We start from the raw sequence: 22,764 nt of genomic DNA on the forward strand, positions 1-22,764 counted from the left end.
CTATCTATCTATCTTTCTATCTATCTCCTATATATCTCCTATCTATCTCCTATCTATCTCCTATCATCTATCTCTCTCCTATCTATCTATCTCCTATCTATCTCCTATCTATCTCTCTCCTATCTATCTATCTATCTATCTATCTATCTGCTATCTATCTATCTCTCTCCTATCTATCTCTCTATCTATCTATATATCTATCTCCTATCTATCTATCTATCTATCTATCTATCTATCTCTCTCTCTCTTATCTATCTATCTATCTATCTGCTATCTATCTATCTCCTATCTATCTATCTATCTATCTATCTATCTACTTCCTATCTATCTCTCTCATATCTATCTATCTATCTATCTATCTCTCTCTCTCTTATCTATCTATCTATCTATCTGCTATCTATCTATCTCCTATCTATCTATCTATCTATCTATCTATCTATCTATCTATCTCCTATCTATCTCCTATCTATCTCTCTCATATCTATCTATCTATCTATCTATCTATCTATCTATCTCTCTCCTATCTATCTATCTGCTATCTATCTATCTATCTATCTATCTCTCTCTCTCTTATCTATCTATCTATCTATCTGCTATCTATCTATCTCCTATCTATCTATCTATCTATCTATCTCTCTCCTATCTATCTATCTGCTATCTATCTATCTATCTATCTATCGTCTCACCTGCAGTATATCCAGCCTGTTCTCGGTGGAGTTGGACGCTGCCCCCACATAAACCTTCAGCTTCTCGATCACACTATTCAGCCAGGATTTGAAGCCATTGACGTCCCCCTCATAAGCTTCATGTTCCTTCCAGATCTTCTCTAGATCTTCCACCCGCTCCTAAAACCAGAGAACACCAAGACTGTTAGTATACCGTAAGAAGGCTGGAATTGTTACAATCTGATTGGACAGTACATGGATTATGTTATGGATGGGCTGCGGTGTGGAGAGGGTTAACACCTCCCATATTGCGGTGTGTGGCCTGCAGTTCGGTACGGGACGGTGAGACAATGCGCACAAGCTTCTCATACATTCACTAAACTTAATCCAAACAGACATGAAACTGAGCAAACAGCCCGACAGGTGATTGAACCGAGGCCAAACCCAAGCCGGCGGCTGGCAGCGCTGCCAACTGGATGTGTAACCGCGTCCTCAGGTGGAGGAGAGGAGGCTCAGGTATCGTCAGCTGCTTGTAATACAGGTAGGAATGAGATTCCACCTGATCCCGGTGCCAGGACTCACAGCCAGGGACCTGACATCACCTTACTGTCTACAGCAGAAAGTCATGGATCCAGCAGAGATCTCACTTATGTGTGTGATGCAGAAGTCAAAGTACCCCAAAGGGGGTCACAAGATCACCAGATTATTGAGAGATCACCAGATACAGGTGACCCGATCACTAAACACAAGTCACCAGATTAACTATAGATCACCAGAGACAGGTCACCAGATCAACTACACATCACCAGATACAGGTGACCCGATCACTAAACACAAGTCACCAGATTAACTATAGATCACCAGAGACAGGTCACCAGATCAACTACACATCACCAGATACAGGTGACCCGATCACTAAACACAAGTCACCAGATTAACTATAGATCACCAGAGACAGGTTAACAGATCACACATGACCAGATACAGGTCACCAGATCAACTATAGATCACTAAGCAGGTTCCTAGGTCACCTATAGATCACCAGATAGATCACCAGATAAACAAACACAAGTCACCAGATGAACTACAGATGGGAAAATACAGGTCACCAGATCATCTATAGATCACCAGATCAAGTATAGACCACAGATCATCTATAGATCACCAGATCAAGTATAGACCACAGATCATCTACAGATCACCAGATCAGAAAATACAGGTCACCAGATCATTACTATAAATCACCAGATCATTACTCATAGGTAACAATAAAATCAACTATAGATCATTAAATACAGGTCACCAGATCATTACTATAGATCACTAGATCATTACTCATAGGTAACAATATAATAAACTAAACTATAGATCACCAAATACAGGTCACTAGATCATCCACTATAGGTTACCAGATCATCACTCATAGGTCAATATATGATCCACCATAGATCACCAAATACAGGCCATCAGATCATTACTCACAGGTCACCACAGAGTCAACTATAGATCACTAGATCACCAAATACATGTCACCAGATCATCAACTACAGATCACTATACATCATCAGATCACCATTCACAGATCACCAAATCACAAGAAAACCACTCAGATCCCCATCCCATAGGATAACAGACCAGATCTATAGATCACCAGATCGCCACCCACTGGTCACCACATAAACACCTATACATCACCAGTTCACCACTCACACTCCAGTTACAACCAAAGCTGCACTCCCACTCTGCACTCTGCAGTATATCCTAACTCTAACACTACACTTTCTATTGAGATCCCACAATGCACTGCTCTCTGAAAATATAAAACCAGCAGAATTCTGATTGCAGCTCTGGTGTGAATAGTATATACATGGTTACAGAAGCACAGACCTGGGCCTTCTTCTTTATCTGTTTGTACTCGGCCATCATGGCCCTCTGGACCCCCTCATCCACACTGGGGTCCCCGATGCGGTTATAGAGGGATGAGGCCTCCTCCAGCAGTCTGTCCACCAGCCGGGACTGGTTCAGGACGTCCTTCATCAGCACCAGGGCCTGTTCATACTGCCAGCGCTTCTCCTTCAGGCCCAGCTGCAGCTCCACGTCCGGCTCCAGGGTCAGGGTGACGTTGTGAACCCAAATCGTAAACTCGTCCCGTGCCCGCAGGTATTCGTTCCAGTGCAGCCAGACCCATTCTATGCGGCTGAGGAGACACAGGACAGTACACTAGGATCATCTCCTCATTCACTGACAGCAAGCAGAGGAGCTGACAGCACAGTACATACTGTACAGAGGCATAGAAGATATAATATACACCTGTGACAGTGGATCATGTAGGTGGTGGTCTCCTCGAATAAGCCCTTGATCCTGGCCAGCCTGAGGTGGGTCTCGTGCTTCTCCTCCTCACTGCTCTCACCCAGGAGAATCTCGGCCTTCATCAGGACCTTATCCATCAGCAGCTTCCCGTCTCCTTCCAGGGAGCAGATTCTCTACAGAGAAAGCAACAAACCACTCAGGTCTATGGTGATATAACAGAGGACAGGGAGATGTTATATCATAGTATACAACGTAACAGTATTATATTATATCATAGCACCCTGTATAGTTATATAATGTACTGTAATGTAATATAATATCATGTACGGTTATATAATGTACAGTAATGTCATATGATATCATGTACGGTTATATAATGTACAGTAATGTAATATACCATGTACGGTTATATAATGTACAGTAATGTCATATGATATCATGTACGGTTATATAATGTACAGTAATGTAATATACCATGTATAGATATATAATGTACAGTAATGTAATATACCCTGTATAGTTATATAATGTACAGTAATGTAATATACCCTGTATAGTTATATAATGTACAGTAATGTAATATAATATCATGTACGGTTATATAATGTACAGTAATGTAATATACCATGTATGGTTATATAATGTACAGTAATGTAATATATTATGTATGGTTATATAATGTACAGTAATGTAATATACCATGTACGGTTATATGATGTAATATTATACCATGTATAGTTATATAACGGACAGTAATATAATATACCATGTATAGTTATACAATGTACAGTAATGTAATATACTATGTTTAGTTATATAATGTACAGTAATGTAATATACCATGTATAGATATATAATGTACAGTAATGTAATATACTATGTTTAGTTATATAATGTACAGTAATGTAATATGATACCATGAACGGTTATATAATGTACAGTAATATACCATGTATAGTTATATCCATACATATTATCATATTACATTACTGTCCGTTATTTAACTATAGATGGTATATTACATTACTGTAAATTATATAACCATACATGATATCATATTACATTACATATATCCATACATCTTATTATATTACATTACTGTCCGTTATATATGTAATGTAATATATATTATGTATGGTTATATAATGTACAGTAATGTAATATACCATATATAGTTATATAACGGACAGTAATGTAATAGGATATCATGTATGGTAATGTTTGTGGGGCACTATTGGGGGAAATAAGTGTGTAGGGGCACTATTTTACCACTATTTTGGAAATAAACTGTGGGGAGGGGGCACTACTGGGGGAATTTGTGGAAAAGTACAGTGCCTGAGAAGAACTATGGCATGTGGGGGCAAGTTCTGTGAATAGCCCAGGGTCCTCTAATCCACCCCTGCGTCCATGTCACGGTCGTACATACTGACCATGGCGCTAGATACCATAGAGGAGCCTCCCTAAACTTTCCTACCCAATACTTGCTCTGTACTCTCCTATCCTATACTTATCATTGTACCATCCTCTCCTATCCTATACTTATCATAGTACCATCCTCTCCTATCCTTATCATAGTACCATCTTCTCCTATACTCATTATAGTACCATCCTCTCCTATACTCATTATAGTACCATCCTCTCCTATCCTTATCATAGTACCATCCTCTCCTATCCTTATCATAGTACCATCCTCTCCTATACTCATTATAGTACCATCCTCTCCTATACTCATTATAGTACCATCCTCTCCTATACTCATTATAGTACCATCCTCTCCTATACTCATTATAGTACCATCCTCTCCTATACTCATTATAGTACCATCCTCTCCTATACTCATTATAGTACCATCCTCTCCTATCCTTATCATAGTACCATTCTCTCCTATACTCATTATAGTACCATCCTCTCCTATCCTTATCATAGTACCATCCTCTCCTATACTCATTATAGTACCATCCTCTCCTATCCTTATCATAGTACCATTCTCTCCTATACTCATTATAGTACCATCCTCTCCTATACTCATTATAGGACCATCCTCTCCTACACTCATTATAGTACCATCCTCTCCTATACTTATCATAGTACCATCCTCTCCTATACTTATCATAAATCATCCTCTCCTATACTTATCATAGCACCATCCTCTCCTATCCTTATCATAGTACCATCCTCTCCTATCCTTATCATAGTACCATCCTCTCCTATACTTATCATAAACCATCCTCTCCTATACTCATAGTACCATCCTCTCCTATCCTTATCATAGTACCATCCTCTCCTATTCTCATTATAGTACCATCCTCTCCTATACTCATTATAGTACCATCCTCTCCTATACTTATCATAAACCATCCTCTCCTATCCTTATCATAGTACCATCCTCTCCTATCCTTATCATAGTACCATCCTCTCCTATACTCATAGTACCATCCTCTCCTATCCTTATCATAGTACCATCCTCTCCTATTCTCATTATAGTACCATCCTCTCCTATCCTTATCATAGTACCATTCTCTCCTATACTCATTATAGTACCATCCTCTCCTATACTCATTATAGGACCATCCTCTCCTACACTCATTATAGTACCATCCTCTCCTATCCTTATCATAGTACCATTCTCTCCTATACTCATTATAGTACCATCCTCTCCTATCCTTATCATAGTACCATCCTCTCCTATACTCATTATAGTACCACCCTCTCCTATCCTTATCATAGTACCATCCTCTCCTATCCTTATCATAGTACCATCCTCTCCTATACTCATCATAGTACCATCCTCTCCTATACTCATTATAGTACCATCCTCTCCTATACTCATTATAGTACCATCCTCTCCTATCCTTATCATAGTACCATTCTCTCCTATACTCATTATAGTACCATCCTCTCCTACACTCATTATAGTACCATCCTTTCCTATCCTTATCATAGTACCATCCTCTCCTATACTTATCATAGTACCATCCTCTCCTATACTTATCATAAATCATCCTCTCCTATACTTATCATAGCACCATCCTCTCCTATCCTTATCATAGTACCATCCTCTCCTATACTTATCATAGTACCATCCTCTCCTATCCTTATCATAGTACCATCCTCTAATATCCTTATCATAGTACCATCCTCTCCTATCCTTATCATAGTACCATCCTCTCCTATACTTATCATAGTGTACAGGGGCAGGTGACGGTCACCTCTTTAACAGTGCCAGGAATGGCGCACACACTTTTAATCTAGGTTGGCCCAGGACTTTGTCCAATTTTTTTCCATTTTGGCCCTCTATGTATTTGAATATAACGCCCCTGCTATATATGGTTCTATAACGTACAGTAATGTAATATAATACAATAACACCATATGGTTATATAACAAACAGTCATATCATTTGATTGGACAGAGGGTGCAGCAGAGAGCGCTGTGTTAGACTGGAAAGAATACACCTCTTCCTGCAGGACATACAGCAGCTGGTAAGTACTGGAAGACTGGAGATTTTTAAATAGAAGTAAATTACAAATCTATATAACTTTCTGAAACCAGTTGATCTGAAAGAAAAAGAATTTCGCCGGAGTACCCGTTTAAGGAGGAGGAAACATCCTCAAACACGTCGGTGTATTCAGTGATACTTTTAGAAGACATGAGCTGCAGACTGTGTTAGTGCTCAGATCTAATAACGCAGGAAGGAGTCTGGAACGTGTCGGGGTGTTGTGGCGGTGCCTGGACGGCTGCCCTCCATTGAACTGGGTCATGTATTTGTATACACACTGTGTAATATAGAACACCATATTGATCATAGTCTGTAGATTATATAACATGACAGACAATGGGGGATCAATACATGTCCTAGAAGGCCGATGACATCCTGCCGGCAGCCGGTGATCGATGCCGGGTCTGACCTAGACGCCAGAGCGTCTGCGCCCCGGGGGTAAATACTGACACCTCCCTGCGCTGGTATTACCCCCAAACCAGAGGTGTCAGATAAAGTTATGGGGCATCCAAGACTTTCAGTGGGGGATGGGCCCCAAGGCGCTAAACATGACAGGGCGAGTGGAATGTGAGGAATCTCCGTGAACCTGACAAGTAACAGCATGGAGGATCCTCCCCGCTGTCACTCCGCTCCTTCAATCATCCGGCCACCTTTTACTATGCTTCATAACTGTGACACTCAGCATGACTGCCACTATAGGGTTAATCTGCTGAGTTATGCAATTATGGAGGGGGGGTGGGGTGGGGGGTTCTTGTGCGAGTTCTAATGGCCCCGGCTTCATGGCAATTATTATATAAAAGGCTTATCCCCGTGTAAACATTTATAGCAATGTTGCAGGAAGGCGCAGCTGGCTACAGCAACTTTGAATGAATGATTAGTATGGCTGTACATGATCCGTTGCATCTGAGGTTTTACTAAAATTATTGATGCAAATTGCGATTTTGTTGCTGCAACAAAGTTGCAATAGGGTTCCAATTTAATTAAACAGTAAAAAAAAATCCTTTTGGCCTATCCACAGGATATGTCTGATAGATGTGTGCCCCCTCCATGGGAAGGATCTAGGGCCCCCTGCCCCTATTTGACCTACTTGCGGACTTCGCTTCTTTGGATAAACTTTTAAAATGTCCAGATAAGGATACCCCTTTAAAGTGATTGTACATCGAAAATCTTTTTCTTTCAAATCAACTGGTTTCAGAAAGTTATATAGATTTGTATTTTACTTCTATTTAAAAATCTCCAGTATTTCAGTACTTATCAGCTGCTGTATGTCCTACAGGAAGTGATGCTTTCTTTCCAGTCTGACACATCGCTCTCTGCTGCCACCTCTGTCCATGTCAGGAACTGTCCAGAGCAGTAGCAAAGCCCCATAGAAAATCTTTCCTGCTCTGGACAGTTCCTGACATGGACAGAGGTGGCAGCAGAGAGCACTGTGTCAGACTGGAAAGAAGGCATCACTTTCTGCAGGACATACAGCAGTTGATAAGTACTGGAAGACTGGAGATTGTTAAATAGAAGTAAATTACAAATATATAACTTTCTGAAAGAAAAGGATTTTTGATGGATAACCCCTTTAAGTTTCTCTCCCCCCCCCCCAAGGCAAAAATATGCTTAATTTAAATCTGTTGAAACAATTTTGTCAAGCAAGCTGAACCTTCTTGCGACTTTGTTGCAGCAACAGATCTGCTTGCTGCCTCAGTGACACAAAGTCTCATATTTATTGCAACTATGACACCTCCATGGAACAGATCATGAAAACATACAAAGTCGTCGTGTCAGGCTGCGCCTTCCTGCAACATTGATGGCCCTGGCCTCACCTCTGTCTCTCTGAGCCTGGACTCCAGCGCTGACCGGGGCCCCTGGGTGTTGTCATTCTCCTTCAGCCGCTCGTGTATCTCCTTCATCCAGGCTTCGGCCTTTTCCAGGGACGTCTCAAACTCATCTTGTGGCAGCTGAGTCATCGCATGAGAAAAGCTGAAAGACAACAACAAGGGGGTCACATACTTACTAACACCTGTACATGTGTAAGCCCCGCCCCAAGCAGATCTGCCTCCAGTCTCATTTGCATAGTTTCTCTGAGCAGATCTGGGAAAATCAATATGCACATATCCAATGGGAACCTCTGATCATGTTCATGCTGCCCGAACTGCTTTTCATCAGGGCAGCCCCTGGCATCTTCCCCTCACCCCACCGGCCTCTATAGACTGGTCATGACTATCAATGAGGATTGGTGGGGCAGGAGAAGCTGCCATAGACCACCCTGATGACTTACGGGCAGCATGAAAATGATGGCAGATATGGATGCTGAATTATCAGATATGAGTTCTGGATTACAGGAAACCATAAAAACCTCATATAAAAGTAAACCTTTACACCTCGTCTCCATTCACTTCAATAGATCCGAGTGCCAACCTGAGGACAAGCACTTCTTCCATTGAACCATGAAAATATGTATATAAAATTTATATAAAAATAAAGGTGGGATGCTCCTTTAAGGTCATGCACACTTTTGCCAGAAGAACGCAACTTTGCAAACAGCCCCAACAGAATATTTTATTTAGGTGAGTAGGTGATTATTATTATTTTTTCTCTCTCTCTGGCCATCAGGATTATTACAGTATAGGGGCACAGGGGGCACTATTACCATATGGGGCACTATTACAGTATGGAGGCACAGAGGACACCAGTAGCATGTGTAAGTACAGGGGGCACTATTACAGTATGGGGATACAGTAAGCATTATTACTGTTAGGGGGGGCACTATTAACATATGGGGCACTATTACAGTATGGGGATACAGTAAGCATTATTACTGTTAGGGGGCACTATTACCATATGGGGCACTATTACAGTATGGAGGCACAGAGGACACCAGTAGCATGTTTAGGTACAGGGGGCACTATTACAGTACGGGGATACAGTAACAGGGCTCCAGATGGCGACCAAAATGGTCGCCAATGCGACTGACATTTTGCAAATGGCGCCCAGATTTATTAATCTGGGCGCCATTTGCGACTGGCCCCGTCGGCAGCGCGCTGTCTCTTTAAGATGCGCGGCTGATGCGCGGCTGCCGGGGGTGTCCCGTCCTATCCCCGGCAGCGCGGCGCATCAGTGAGCTGCCTGGGGCCCTGACTTCCGGCACAGGAAGCGCGCGTCAGAGACGCTTCCTGTGTCAGAAGTCACAGCCCCGGCGTACAGGGAGCTCACTGATGCGCCGCGCTGCCGGGGATAGGACGGGACACCCCCGGCAGCCGCGCATCAGCCGGGGACAGCGTCCAAAGAAGAAGAGGATCGCCGGGGGAGCGGGTTGTCAGGTGAGTTTGTGTGTTTGTTTTTTTTAAATATTGCTTAGCATAGAGGAAAGGGGGGGGGGCATCTATAATGGGGGGAGAAGAGGGGCCATCTTCAAGGGGGGGAGAGGGGGCTAGCTATAAGGGGAGGGGGTATCTATAAGGGGGGGAGAAGAGGGGGCATCTATAATGGGGGGGAGAGGGGGCATCTATAAGGGGAGGGGGTATCTATAAGGGGGGGAGAAGAGGGGGCATCTATAATGGGGGGGAGAGGGGGCATCTATAAGGGGAGGGGGTATCTATAAGGGGGGGAGAAGAGGGGGCATCTATAATGGGGGGGGAGAGGGGGCATCTATAAGGGGAGGGGGTATCTATAAGGGGGGGAGAAGAGGGGGCATCTATAATGGGGGGGAGGAGGGGGCATCTATAATGGGGGTAGAGAGGGTCATCTATAAGGGGAGGGGGTATCTATAAGGGGGGGAGAAGAGGGGGCATCTATAATGGGGGGGAGAGGGGGCATCTATAATGGGGGTAGAGAGGGTCATCTATAAGGGGAGGGGGCCATCTATAAGTGTAGGGCAAACTGGCTGCAGACACTGGGAGATAGATATATGCACAATTCTTATTATCAGGGCCCCTCAGGTGTCTGTATTGTAGGGGGTCACTTGCATTAGTCACTAGGTGAGAGATATATCTATCTATATACACATCTTGTGGGGGGTCACTATGGCTGCAGTCAGAAGTCTAGCTCAGTATGTATAGACTGTTGCAAGCTTTTAAAGGGAACCTGTCACCCCCGGTGCCAGGGTGACAGGCTCCCAACCCCCCGTTAGAACCCCCTATACTCACCTCATCGCGCCGGGTCCCGCTTCTGAAGATGGTCTGGTCACGGAGATCTCAGCCGCTGCAGCCCGGCGCGCACACTGAGAGATGAGTCCAATGCTCATAGAGAATGATGGAGCGCTGGACTCTCCCATCATTCTCTATGAGCGTTGGACTCATCTCTCAGCGCACGCCGGGCTGCAGCGGCTGAGATCTCCGTGACCAGACCATCTTCAGAAGCGGGGTGAAGATGAGGTGAGTATAGGGGGTTCTAACGGGGGGTTGGGAGCCTGTCACCCCGGCACGGGGGTCGACAGGTTCCCTTTAAGTTCAAGTTCAGAAGAGTAAGCCTCATTAAAAGGCTAGCCAAGTGAAGCTGAAGTACTGAGTCAGACTGTATATGGTTGTCAGACTGTATATGGTTGTCAGACTGTATATGGTTGTCAAGTTGCAAGTTTCCATGTTGAACGTTTTCAAACTAAGAAAAGAAAGGATCTAAAGGAGGAGGCTGCCGCGGCCTCTGCACACAGTAAGTCCCATTTAACATAACATTAATTTTACATGGTTTAAAATGTTGGCAACCAAATATTCTATTTGGCGCCTAAATTTTTCAGGTTAGGAGCCAATGGCTCCTAGGTAAATTTTTTAGTCTGGAGCCCTGAGTAAGCATTATTACTGTTAGGGGGTACTATACTGTATGGAGACACAAGAGGCAATATTACAGCATGGGGGCACAGAAACACTACTACTATATGGGCACAAGGGGTATTACTGTATTGGGGCACTGAGGCATTATTATGGTATGGGGATAGATAAGAATTTTTTACTGTGGACACAAGGGGGATGATTGACATATGGGGCATAAAATACATTATTACTACATGAGGGCATAGGAGGCATTACAGTATTAGGGCACAGGAGGAATTATTACTGTACAGGGGCACAAGGGGCACTAAGGGTGGTATTACACGGGTCGATGGGGGGGCCCGATAATACCAGTAAATGAGCGCAGATCTGTTAGATCGGCGCTTGTTTACTGGGCCTATTACACGGCCCAATAATCATTTAACAAGGGATGCATGGACATTGTTACCGATGTCCTTGCAGCCCTTGCTTAAACTATATACATTACCTATCCACGCTCCGGGGCTGCTCCTGCAGTCCGCTTCTCCCCGGGTCCCACACGCTCTAGCTTCAAAGCGGCCTGTCAGCTGGCAGGCCGCTCTGAAGCTAGATCGCACGGGACCTGGGGAGAAGCGGACCGCAGGAGCAGCCCTGTAGCATGAATAGGTAAAGTATATCGTCAGTCGCCTGCTGTGCACCGTTATTACACGTAGCGGTGCATTGTCGGCGCCCGACAAATATAGGTTCTAACCTATATCAATGATCAGCCGATGATCGTTGTCATCGGCTGATCGTTGTATTTATTAGACGGAGCGATAATCGGACGAATCAGGCCGATTCGGCCAATTATCGTTCTGTGTAATAGTACTCACAGACCATAAGGGCGGAAAACGGAAAACTGTTTTGAAGCGCTTGAGAAAGGCCCCCCTGAATTTGGTGGCAGAAACGTGTTGCCGCAAATATGGTCTGTGAGTATAGACGCCTTTCATTACCTACAGTGTATGATCGACTCGTCTAGCTGAGACTTGTGGTACCTCTACCTGCGCTCCTTGTATAGAAGTTGGTTTTTTTTCTGCCTGGTCCTGACAGAACACTTTGGCTAAAACTGTATTTGGGCACAGGAGGCATTATTACTGTATGGGGGCACAGGGGGCATTATTACTATATGGGGGCACAGGAGGACATGATTACTATATGATGGCACAGGAGGGCATTATTACTATAAAAGGAGCATTATTACTGTATGGGGGCACAGGGGGCATTATTACTATATGGGGGCATTATTACTGTATGGGGGCACAGGGGGAATTATTACTATATGGGGGCACAGGAGGACATGATTACTATATAATGGCACAGGAGGGCATTTTTACTATAAAAGGAGCATTATTACTGTTTGGGGGAGAAGGGGCATTATTACTATATGGGGGCATCATTACTGTATGGGGGCACAGGGGGAATTATGACTGTAACAATAATTCTGTATTGAGTTAAATGTAAAATAAATGCTTTCCATGAAATCAGAGACCCCAGGTTATAAGAGAAGGCAGATGTCTTTCATATCCATTGTGATACGCTTGTCGTTTGCTGCCTGGCACACAAGAGGTTAAACGTTTGCTGCCCCCCAGTATAATTCAGCAAGCGGGATACTTGACTTCACTCCAAAAACAAATAAAGCTGAATATTTTTGGAGTGGAAAACCCTCCGGGGGAAGCCGCCAGTTTTGCCATTAATTCTTGCAGGTTTTCCTCGCTCCTCCTCCTGGATTTCTGGAGTCTGAGCCAAGAAGTTCCCAGGGAATTCCTGTTCTGTCGCTGCTCCTTGCCCATCTATTCTAGTGACCTCTAGGAATATGAAGGTCAGAGCTGATGCCAGTCCCTGCTCTTGGCACTGGAGGTGTTATGTGCCCTATGACTCCTGTGAGATGCCGCCCTCCCGCTGGGGCCCGGACGGCGGGTGACGCCCTGCAGCTCCTACCCTCCACTGTGGTTTTACTGTTCGCTTTTGGCCGGTAATAACCTCAGTTTTTCCATCTTGTGGTTCACTCCGGAATTTCTTGGAGGTTTGGATGAAATAGGGTAAATGCTGAAGACGTTAAAATATTTTTTCTTGTAGTCAGAGAATTTTTTGGAAGCAGAACTGGGGGCCGCACGCCTTCCCTTATGGGGGAGGGGAGTCCTGCAATGGGCTCTGTTATTGCTACAATGTATCCAAAATATTAAACAAGGACGTTCTTCATTATACACTCCTCTGTTTTGTGTATACGGCGTATACTTGTCTACGGAGGAGAAGGGAAAACGCTCGTGCAAAGGGCGAAACCAATCTGAAAGAGCAGCACTCCCACCTTCCTGACACGCTGCTGAAGATGAGGACTCCCATCATGCATGCAAGCTTTTAGATGGTCACCAACCAGTGACCCTTCAATTGTTGTAAGACTACAACTCCCATCATGAATGCAAGTACTTGCCTGCTACCAAATATGAGGCACTACAACTGCCATCATGAATGCAAGTACTTGCCCGCTCCAAAATATGAGGCACTACAACTAGCATCATGCATGATAACATCTGTAACTTTACAGCTGATAAAAAAAAAACTACAACTCCCATCATGTATGTAAGCAATTGTAAAATTCCCAACGTAAGACTCTCCAGCAGTTGCAAAACTGAAACTCCCATCATCTATGCAAGAACTTGCACGTTCACCAAACTGTTGCACAACTACAGCTCCCATCATGCATGTAAACATCTGCATCATTCCCCAAACTACAACTCTCAATTTTGCAACAGCTGAACAGTCACAGGATGGGAAACATGCAACTATATAAAAAATCATTGCACCTGTCTTCATATCCTTCAAGGCATGGATGGGGAATCTCCAGCCTCCAGCTGTTGCAAAACTACAATACCCATCATAGCTGGAACTTTAGCTTTGGCTGTCCAGGCATGATGGGAGTTGAAGTTTTGCAACAGCTGGAGGGTCAAAAGTTCCAGTTCTAGGAGTACGTTTATTCTACCAATGTAGTAAGAACAGACTACAAATAGACAATGCTTAAGGGTAGGTTCACACAACGGAACCCGAGCTAAGAATTTCCGACAGATTCTGTAGCTCATACCCGTTCACAGCCGCGTGCCTCTCCGCCGGCTCGATAGACACCATTCTATGGGCGGCCTGATTCCACTATCCGCTGAAAGAAATGACATGTCAATTCTTTCGGCGGAATGCGAAATCCGCCCGTGCATAGAATGGAGTCTATGGAGCCGGCGGAGAAGCGTGCGGCCGTGAATGGGTATGAGCTACGGAATCCGTCGGAAATTCTCAGCTCGGGTTCCGTTGTGTGAACCTACCCTCAGACATGTGACATCTCACCATAGACCCTCCATAATACAGACATAAGAGGGGGCCCTCCATAAGTGTAGACACAATAGGGGACCCTCCGCACAGTCTCGGTTACACACGGCGCTGTGCTCACACATAGAGGGAATCCCTCCCGCCAGCCCCGCATCCTGTGACTCAGTTGTGCCGCGCTGCAGCGGTTTCCTCTTATTAGTCACAGACACGAGGATGAAGCTGAGATCCATCTGGGGTCTATTAGAGGAGGGAAACAACTTCTGTCCAAAAAGTACAGCTTGTAAGAACGCTAAGAATGGGGCCGATAGTGTCGCTTACGTCCTCCGAATCAAACAGATATAATACACTTATAAAAGCTTTGTTTCTCATTGATCAAGTGGGGTGACCTAGAAGCAAGAGGACAACTTTTCTGCAGCGCCCCCACGGGGCCCTGCTCTCGGTATATACATTATATGGCGGCCCTGCTCTCAGTATATACATTATATGGCGGCCCTGCTCTCCGTATATGCATTATATGGCAGCCCTGCTCTCAGTATATACATAATATGGCGGCCGTGCTCTCCGTATATGCATTATATGGCGGCCCTGCTCTCAGTATATACATTATATGGCGGCCGTGCTCTCCGTATATAAATTATATGGCGGCCGTGCTCTCCGTATATACATTATATGGCGGCCCTGCTCTCAGTATATACATTATATGGCGGCCCTGCTCTCCGTATATACATTATAGGGCGGCCCTGCTCTCCGTATATACATTATATGGCGGCCCTGCTCTCCGTATATACATTATATGGCGGCCCTGCTCTCCGTATATACATTATATGGTGGCCCTGCTCTCCGTATATGCATTATATGGTTGCCCTGCTCTCCATATATACATTATATGGCAGCCCTGCTCTCGGTATATACATTATATGGTGGCCGTGCTCTTAAGATATACATTATATGGCGGCCCTGCTCTCAGTATATACATTATATGGCAGCCGTGCTCTCCGTATATACATTATATGGCGGCCCTGCTCTCCGTATATACATTATAGGGCGGCCCTGCTCTCCGTATATACATTATATGGCGGCCCTGCTCTCCGTATATACATTATATGGCGACCCTGCTCCTAGTATATACGTTATATGGTGGCCCTGCTCTCCGTATATACATTATATGGCGGCCCTACTCTCCGTATATACATTATATGGTGGCCCTGCTCTCCGTATATACATTATATGGCGACCCTGCTCCTAGTATATACATTATATGGCGGCCCTGCTCTCGGTATATACATTATATTGTGGCCCTGCTCTCAGTACATACATTATATAGCGGCCCTGCTCTCTGTATATACATTGTATGGCGGCCCTGCTCTCTGTATATACATTATATGGCGGCCCTGCTCTCCTTATATACATTATATTGTGGCCCTGCTCTCCGTATATACATTATAGGGTGGCCCTGCTCTCCGTATATACATTATATGGCGGCCCTGCTCTCCGTATATACATTATATTGTGGCCCTGCTCTCTGTATATACATTATATGGCGGCCCTGCTCTCCGTATATACATTATATGGCGGCCCTGCTCTCCGTATATACATTATATGGCGGCCCTGCTCTCAGTATATACATTATCTAGCGGCTGTGCTCTCAGTATATACATTATCTAGCAGTCCTGCTCTTAGTATATACATTATATGGTGGCCCTGCTCCTATTATATACATTATATGGCGGCCGTGCTCTCAGTATATACATTATCTAGCAGTCCTGCTCTCAGTATATACATTATATGGCGGCCCTGCTCTCGGTATATACATTATATGGCGGCCCTGCTTTCCGTATATACATTATATGGCGGCCCTGCTCTTAGTATATACATTAAATGGCAGCCCTGCTCTCAGTATATACATTATCTAGCGGCTGTGCTCTCAGTATATACATTATCTAGCAGTCCTGCTCTTCGTATATACATTATATGGTCATCCTGTCGGATTATTTCAGGACATGTGAGCAGTTGTGCAATTAGAGGACAGAAATCCTGAAACATCAGAGACAGGGAGCAGCACGTGGCCGGACAGCTGGAGGGGCCATAATCTCAGCTGCCGGGGGCCGAGCAGTCAATCCCCCAACGTAGTAATGTCACTGGGCAAGATCCAGTCTGGTTGCCATGATGCTCCGCAGCAGCTGCCGGCTGACATGTGTCGTCACACCCGGCACTGCCTGTCACATGTGCTGCCACATAGTAGACGGTCTTATGGATCAACAACAAGACTACAGCCCAGTCCTCAGGGGAGTCTAGAAATGGCAGCGAAGCCTAAGGATTCTGCTTTGTCAGTCAGTGTAAAAGTGGACCAGTCCTTTCAATTTGCAACTAAGGCCTTATTCACACATTCAGTGATTTTTTTAGGTCCGCTATTTTTACTATGTGATCCTTTAAGTGTGGTCCGCAATCGCATCTGCAAATAAGGTGAACTGGTAAAAAAATAAATAATAGTTTGCGTAGATTTGATTCATGTTTTTCATGGACATGGATATGGCATATGTGACAGCCGTGAAAAACATAGATCCCATAGACTTGTATGGGGGAATCTGTGTCGTGAATGGATTGTGGATCCGTGAAAAAACAGACCACGTGAAAAGCATAGAAAGCAATGGGCTATAAAACTGTCCGGATCCCCCCTGCAGCCTCCTCCATATATCACATATCCCCCCCATAGCCTCCTCTATATAATTTTACATTCCCCCCAGCCTCCTCCATATATCGCATATCCCCGCAGCCTCCTCCATATATCGCATATCCCCCCCATAGCCTCCTCTATATATTTTACATTCCCCCCAGCCTCCTCCATATATCGCATATCCCCGCAGCCTCCTCCATATATCACTCATGCCCTGCAGCCTCCTTCATATATTGCACACCCCCACAGCCTCCTCTATATGTCGCATAGCCCTCCTCTACATATTGCACACCCCCCATGGCCTCCTCCTCCCGGTACCTGCACCATTTCTTATGACAGAATCAATTAAAGATTTATCATAATCCTGGGGATTACAGCAGCTTTTTCTAGGATGTGGAGGAGCCCAGACAGATCAGACGTGTGAGACTGGTTAACAACGTGTCTGCCATCCCCGAGGGAAGACGCCTACATCTGTGATACAGGAGACACCACAGACACAAACACAGAAGACAAAACACTACACATACACAACGCATACTATATATATATATTATACACCACACATACAATATATACTTCATACACAACACATACAGAAAACACAGTCAATATATGCACCATACACAACACAGAGAAAACAGACAATATATACACCACACACACAACACATGCAATATATATTTATTATACACAACATAGACAACATATATACCATACACAACACATACAATTTATACACCACACACAACACATACAGAACACACATACAATATATACACCATACACAACAGATACACCATACACAAAGACATACAATATATACACCATGCACAACAGATACAACATACACAACAGATACAGAAGATACAACATATACAGATGACTCATACAACATATAGACCACACGTGTGATATCCACCATATACAACAGATACATCTGGAAAATATCTCATTGCAATAACACAAAGTACCAGTAATGTCATTCATTCCATTAAGTGATCTATGTGACAGTATGTACAGCGTCCATGCCGCCGCTCTCATCTGTTGTATAGCTCTCCAGCACCGCAGACATGGAGTCCATAACAGTGCACTGGGAGTCCTCCATACTCAGGGATCAGGACATTGAAGGATTGTTCTGAGATAAATCTATTTATGGCCAGTAGCTTGTAGATAAAAGGTTATAGCTGGTAAAAGTACAATAATTAACAATGAAATGCCTTACATGACCTATTACCCCTACAGCAGGAGAGGAGCCATCAGCTATTGTCAAGTATGGGGTCAGGGGATGACCCTCATAAGAGAAACATTTAAATCTACAATGTATACTAACACGTGATTCTCATTACAATATATAATTCTTAACAAACTGCTTCAGACATATATATATATACTAGTAGCTCGTAACTGCTTATGCAAGGCAAAGCCTTCACATGGAAGATTAATGGTTCCTGTCCTGGACAAAGAATGGTATGCTGGTGGTTTGCAGAGGAAGATAGAGGAAGTCACGTCCAGAAGATATGTGAAGATAGAAGACGTTACTACCACAAGAGTCTAAAGGCCTAAGCTACGCAGTAGAAAATGCATAAATTAATAGAGATTTGGTGTAATCCAATTAGATCAAAGAGGAATGTAATAATGTTATATTGTAACCACCCCTATATTCTACCCTATAAATGTATGGATCAAGGAAGTAATAAAGAGGAGTGTATATGGAACTTGGACCAAACTGGTTGTTGGTGTGATTTCCTTACGGCCGACACTTCCCTATTTTACAATTGAGACATAGACAGTCAGTTGAAGCGTGGCAGAATAAATTACCCTAATTACCCCATACCTCCCTGCCACGACACTATAACATTCAAAGAGACAACTCCAAGAGGGTCCGAGGGGTCAATACAAGCCTAGGAGATGACTGCACTGAACACTGCACCTAAGTGACCCATCATCCCAACAGCGATGCATGCCACACCACCCTCACTGCACAGCATGGTAATCTCACTGATCACACTCTAATGCAGAGCATTCTACTGCCGGCAGTCACATGACTCCAATGCTGGCAATCACACAACACCAGTCACATGACTAATGCAGAGCACTCTAATGCTGGCAATCTATAATTAGTATAGCTTCACATGACTCCAAGTGCACAGCACTCTAATGATGCCAATCATGTCATATAATGCACTCTAATGCTGCCAATCACGTCACACAATGCACTCTAATACTGCCATTAACATCACATGGTACCTAATGCTGCCAATCACGTCACATGGCACCTAATGCTGCCAATAGCATATCACACAATGCTGCCAATCGCATGTCACACAATGCACTCTAATGCTGCCAATCACGTCACATGGCACCTAATGCTGCCAATCACATGTCACACAATGCACTCTAATGCTGCCAATCACATCACATGGCACCTAATGCTGCCAATCACATGTCACACAATGCACTGTTATGCTGCCAATCCCACTCTGCACAGCGCTCTAGTACTGGGTGACCCGTAGCAAGTCATATAACTGTACAGCACTCTATTAGGAATCACGGGACAGACGTAGCATAACTCCACTGCAAATCATCAAATGAATAACTACACAGCACTCTAAAGCCACAGAATGACTGACTGACTGCAAAGCACTCTAAAGCCACAGAATGACTGACTACACAGCACTCTAAAGCTAGAGTATGAATGACTGCACAGCACACAGTACTCTCAGGGATAGGTACCTGCTATTTAACCTGCCAGATATATGCTAAGTGTAGAAGAGGAACCTAGAGGGCCCCTTTAAGGTTGTTCCTAGGCAGCCATGCTTTACCCTTCACCTAGAGTCCTCAGACACCGTGTAACACAGCAGAGCGTGTGCGGAGACTGGAGCTCAGCAGCTTCCTATGAGCCCGACCACTTCCTGAGTTATTTTAGGGTTGAGAGAAGCAGAGAAACATTTATCATCATGGAAACAGATGTAACATCAGTGAAAGCAACGGCCGCCCAGTCACAACGGATGATATATTATAACAGTGTAAGGGGGGTGAAGGTGCTACAGGTGGAGCAGATCTATAGGTGCGTCTATAGGTGTGTGTCCCCCCCCCCCCCATCATAGGCATCAGTCCTATTAGACAAAGGATTTTTTATTTCATTTTCTCTGATAAAATAGCAACGGAGCGCTTTTGTGAACGGCCTGAAATCACTGATCACAATACACGCAACGACAGTCATTGGTTACGATCATAAATACAATAGTTGACATACTCTAGTATCCTAACGATCATAATAATAGACAATGTGTACATACAGCGAAAAATTGGAGAACGATAAAAAAATCTCAAGTCTTCTCATACTTATCAGCTGCTGTATGTCCTGCAGGAAGTGTTGTTTTATTTTCAGCCTGACACAGTGTTCGCTGCTGCCACCTGTGTCCAAAACAGGAACTGTCCAGAGCAGGAGAGGTTTTCTATGGAGATTTGCTACTGCTCTGCACAGTTCCTGTCTCAGGGGCCTATTCCACGGGAGCGATAATCGGCCCGATTCGGCCGATTATCGCTCGGTGGAATAGAGAAAAAGATCAGCCGATGATCGTGTCATGGGCTGATCATTTATTTAGGGCCAGACCTAAAATCATCGGTCCCCCATCGCGCATTGATACGGTGGAATAGCGGTGCGTGGCGGGCGAAAGACGATTTGAGAAGCAGCAGCATACATTACCTGGCAGGACTTCTCCTCCGCTCCGTCTTCCTCCCCGGGTCCCGCAGCGCAGCATCAGCAGCTCCGGAGCGGCCTGACTGAGCGGCCAATCACAGGCCAGGACCGCCGCGGGACCCGGGGAGGAAGACGGAGCCGAGGAGAAGTCCTGCCAGGTAATGTATGGTGCAAGGGCTGCAAGGACATCGGTAAAGCTTATCGGCCCTCACTTAACGATCATCGGGCCGTGGAATAGGCCCAGTAAACATTGTTACATCGTTATCGGGCCCCCATCGGCCCGTGAAATAGGACCCTCAGACAGAGGTGGCAGCAGAGAGCACTGTGTCATACTAGAAAGAAAACACCATTTCCTGCAGAACATACAGCAGCTGATAAGTACTGGAAGACTTAGGATTTTTTTAATAGAAGTAAATTACTTTAATTCTATTAATTTACTTCTATTTACTTTAATAGAAGTAACTTTCTGACACCAGTGGTATTAAAGAAAAAGATTTTCGCTGGAGTACCCCTTTAACAATGATTTTATGGCCCACTCATAAGATGCGATTGACATATGAAGAAATTTTCGTTAGTCGTTCGATCATCACCTGCATACACATGGAAAGATTATCGATTGAATTTGAACGATATAACGATTTTCCGCTTGATAATCTTGCCCTCACTCTCCCAGTCCTATATCTTCTCCCTGTCCAGCTGACATTGGATGCAAATACAGCGTGGCGGCCCACACCCTTGTGTACACATCTCGTCTTCGTTCTCATGAAATATTTGTTTACATTTTTTATGTTTGTATAAGGTGAAGGTAAATGCAAAACGAATATATAGAAAGGGAGGGGCTGAGGAGGGCGGGAGAGGGTCCGAAAAATGCTGCAGAACAAGAAGATTTATCTGCTGCTCAATGAACACGATTTACACACAGGCGATGGCGGTATTTTAGGCACGTCCCTCGTAAAAGAGAAAAAAAGAAACAACCAAAACAAGTTAGAAGCCGACTCACGGCTGAGGAATGTGCTGGGAAAATATAGGTTTTCATTTCAATTTTTATTATTTTTACGCTCAACAATTAAATGAATGAAGCCAATCCCCTCCCAGCTAGAGGAGCTCCTGTGGCATCCCAGAGAGGGTGGCAGCAGATGAAATACCAAACCTCCCACAATAAGCCACATAAAGATGAGAAGCGTCAGCGCCCCAGACAAAAACAGCCCGGCCTGCCAGCTCGCTCTGGGGTTTAAAGGGGCAGTACACAAAATGGATGATACAGGAGCAGCCACAGGTAAACAGGCCTTCTCCATCAAATCTGCACCATCAAATCTGCTGCGGATCCTGTAGGTGTGAACGCACCCTTAGTGGGAAAAGAAGTACAGTAATGGGTCAAACAAATCTTAAAGAGATATTCCCATTTCAACTGATATTTATGCTTGTAGGACTCGTCAAACTATATATTTTTACAAATTTATTTAGCAAACTTGACGCTATTTACTTCCTATTGTTGACAGTTCGTTGTCTAGGTTACCAACCACCACTCTGCTCTAAAAGCAGTGGTCTGGCTGGTGTACATGTAGATATAGTACACATATATATTATACAGTATATATACACTATGGGGGAGATTAATCAAATATGGTGTAAAGTGAAACTGGCCCAGTTGACCCTAGCAACCAATCAGATTCCATCTTTCATTTTTCAAAGAGTCTGTGAGGAATGAAAGGTGGAATCTGATTGGTTGCTAGGGGCAACTGAGCCAGTTTCACTTTACACCATGTTTTATTAATCTCCCCTATATTTCTATACATCTACATTATAGCTTTATATGCTCTAGCCAGACC

General features: G+C 44.2%; 1 protein-coding gene across 1 annotated transcript in view; it reads right to left on the minus strand.

Moving 5' to 3' along the window:
• SYNE3 (spectrin repeat containing nuclear envelope family member 3) overlaps positions 1 to 22,764 on the minus strand; it is a 50,725-nt gene that overhangs the window by 13,305 nt on the left and 14,656 nt on the right. Inside the window, exons 2-5 of the mRNA XM_069951304.1 lie at positions 8,289 to 8,445; positions 2,976 to 3,148; positions 2,553 to 2,862; positions 687 to 845 (exon numbers count right to left, since the gene is read on the minus strand). Coding sequence (XP_069807405.1) covers positions 687 to 845; positions 2,553 to 2,862; positions 2,976 to 3,148; positions 8,289 to 8,432 — 786 coding nt within the window. The 5' untranslated portion in view covers positions 8,433 to 8,445. The remainder of the gene's footprint in view (positions 1 to 686; positions 846 to 2,552; positions 2,863 to 2,975; positions 3,149 to 8,288; positions 8,446 to 22,764) is intronic.

Source organism: Dendropsophus ebraccatus, chromosome 13, assembly GCF_027789765.1.
Source record: "Dendropsophus ebraccatus isolate aDenEbr1 chromosome 13, aDenEbr1.pat, whole genome shotgun sequence".
Taxonomy (NCBI): domain Eukaryota; kingdom Metazoa; phylum Chordata; class Amphibia; order Anura; family Hylidae; genus Dendropsophus; species Dendropsophus ebraccatus.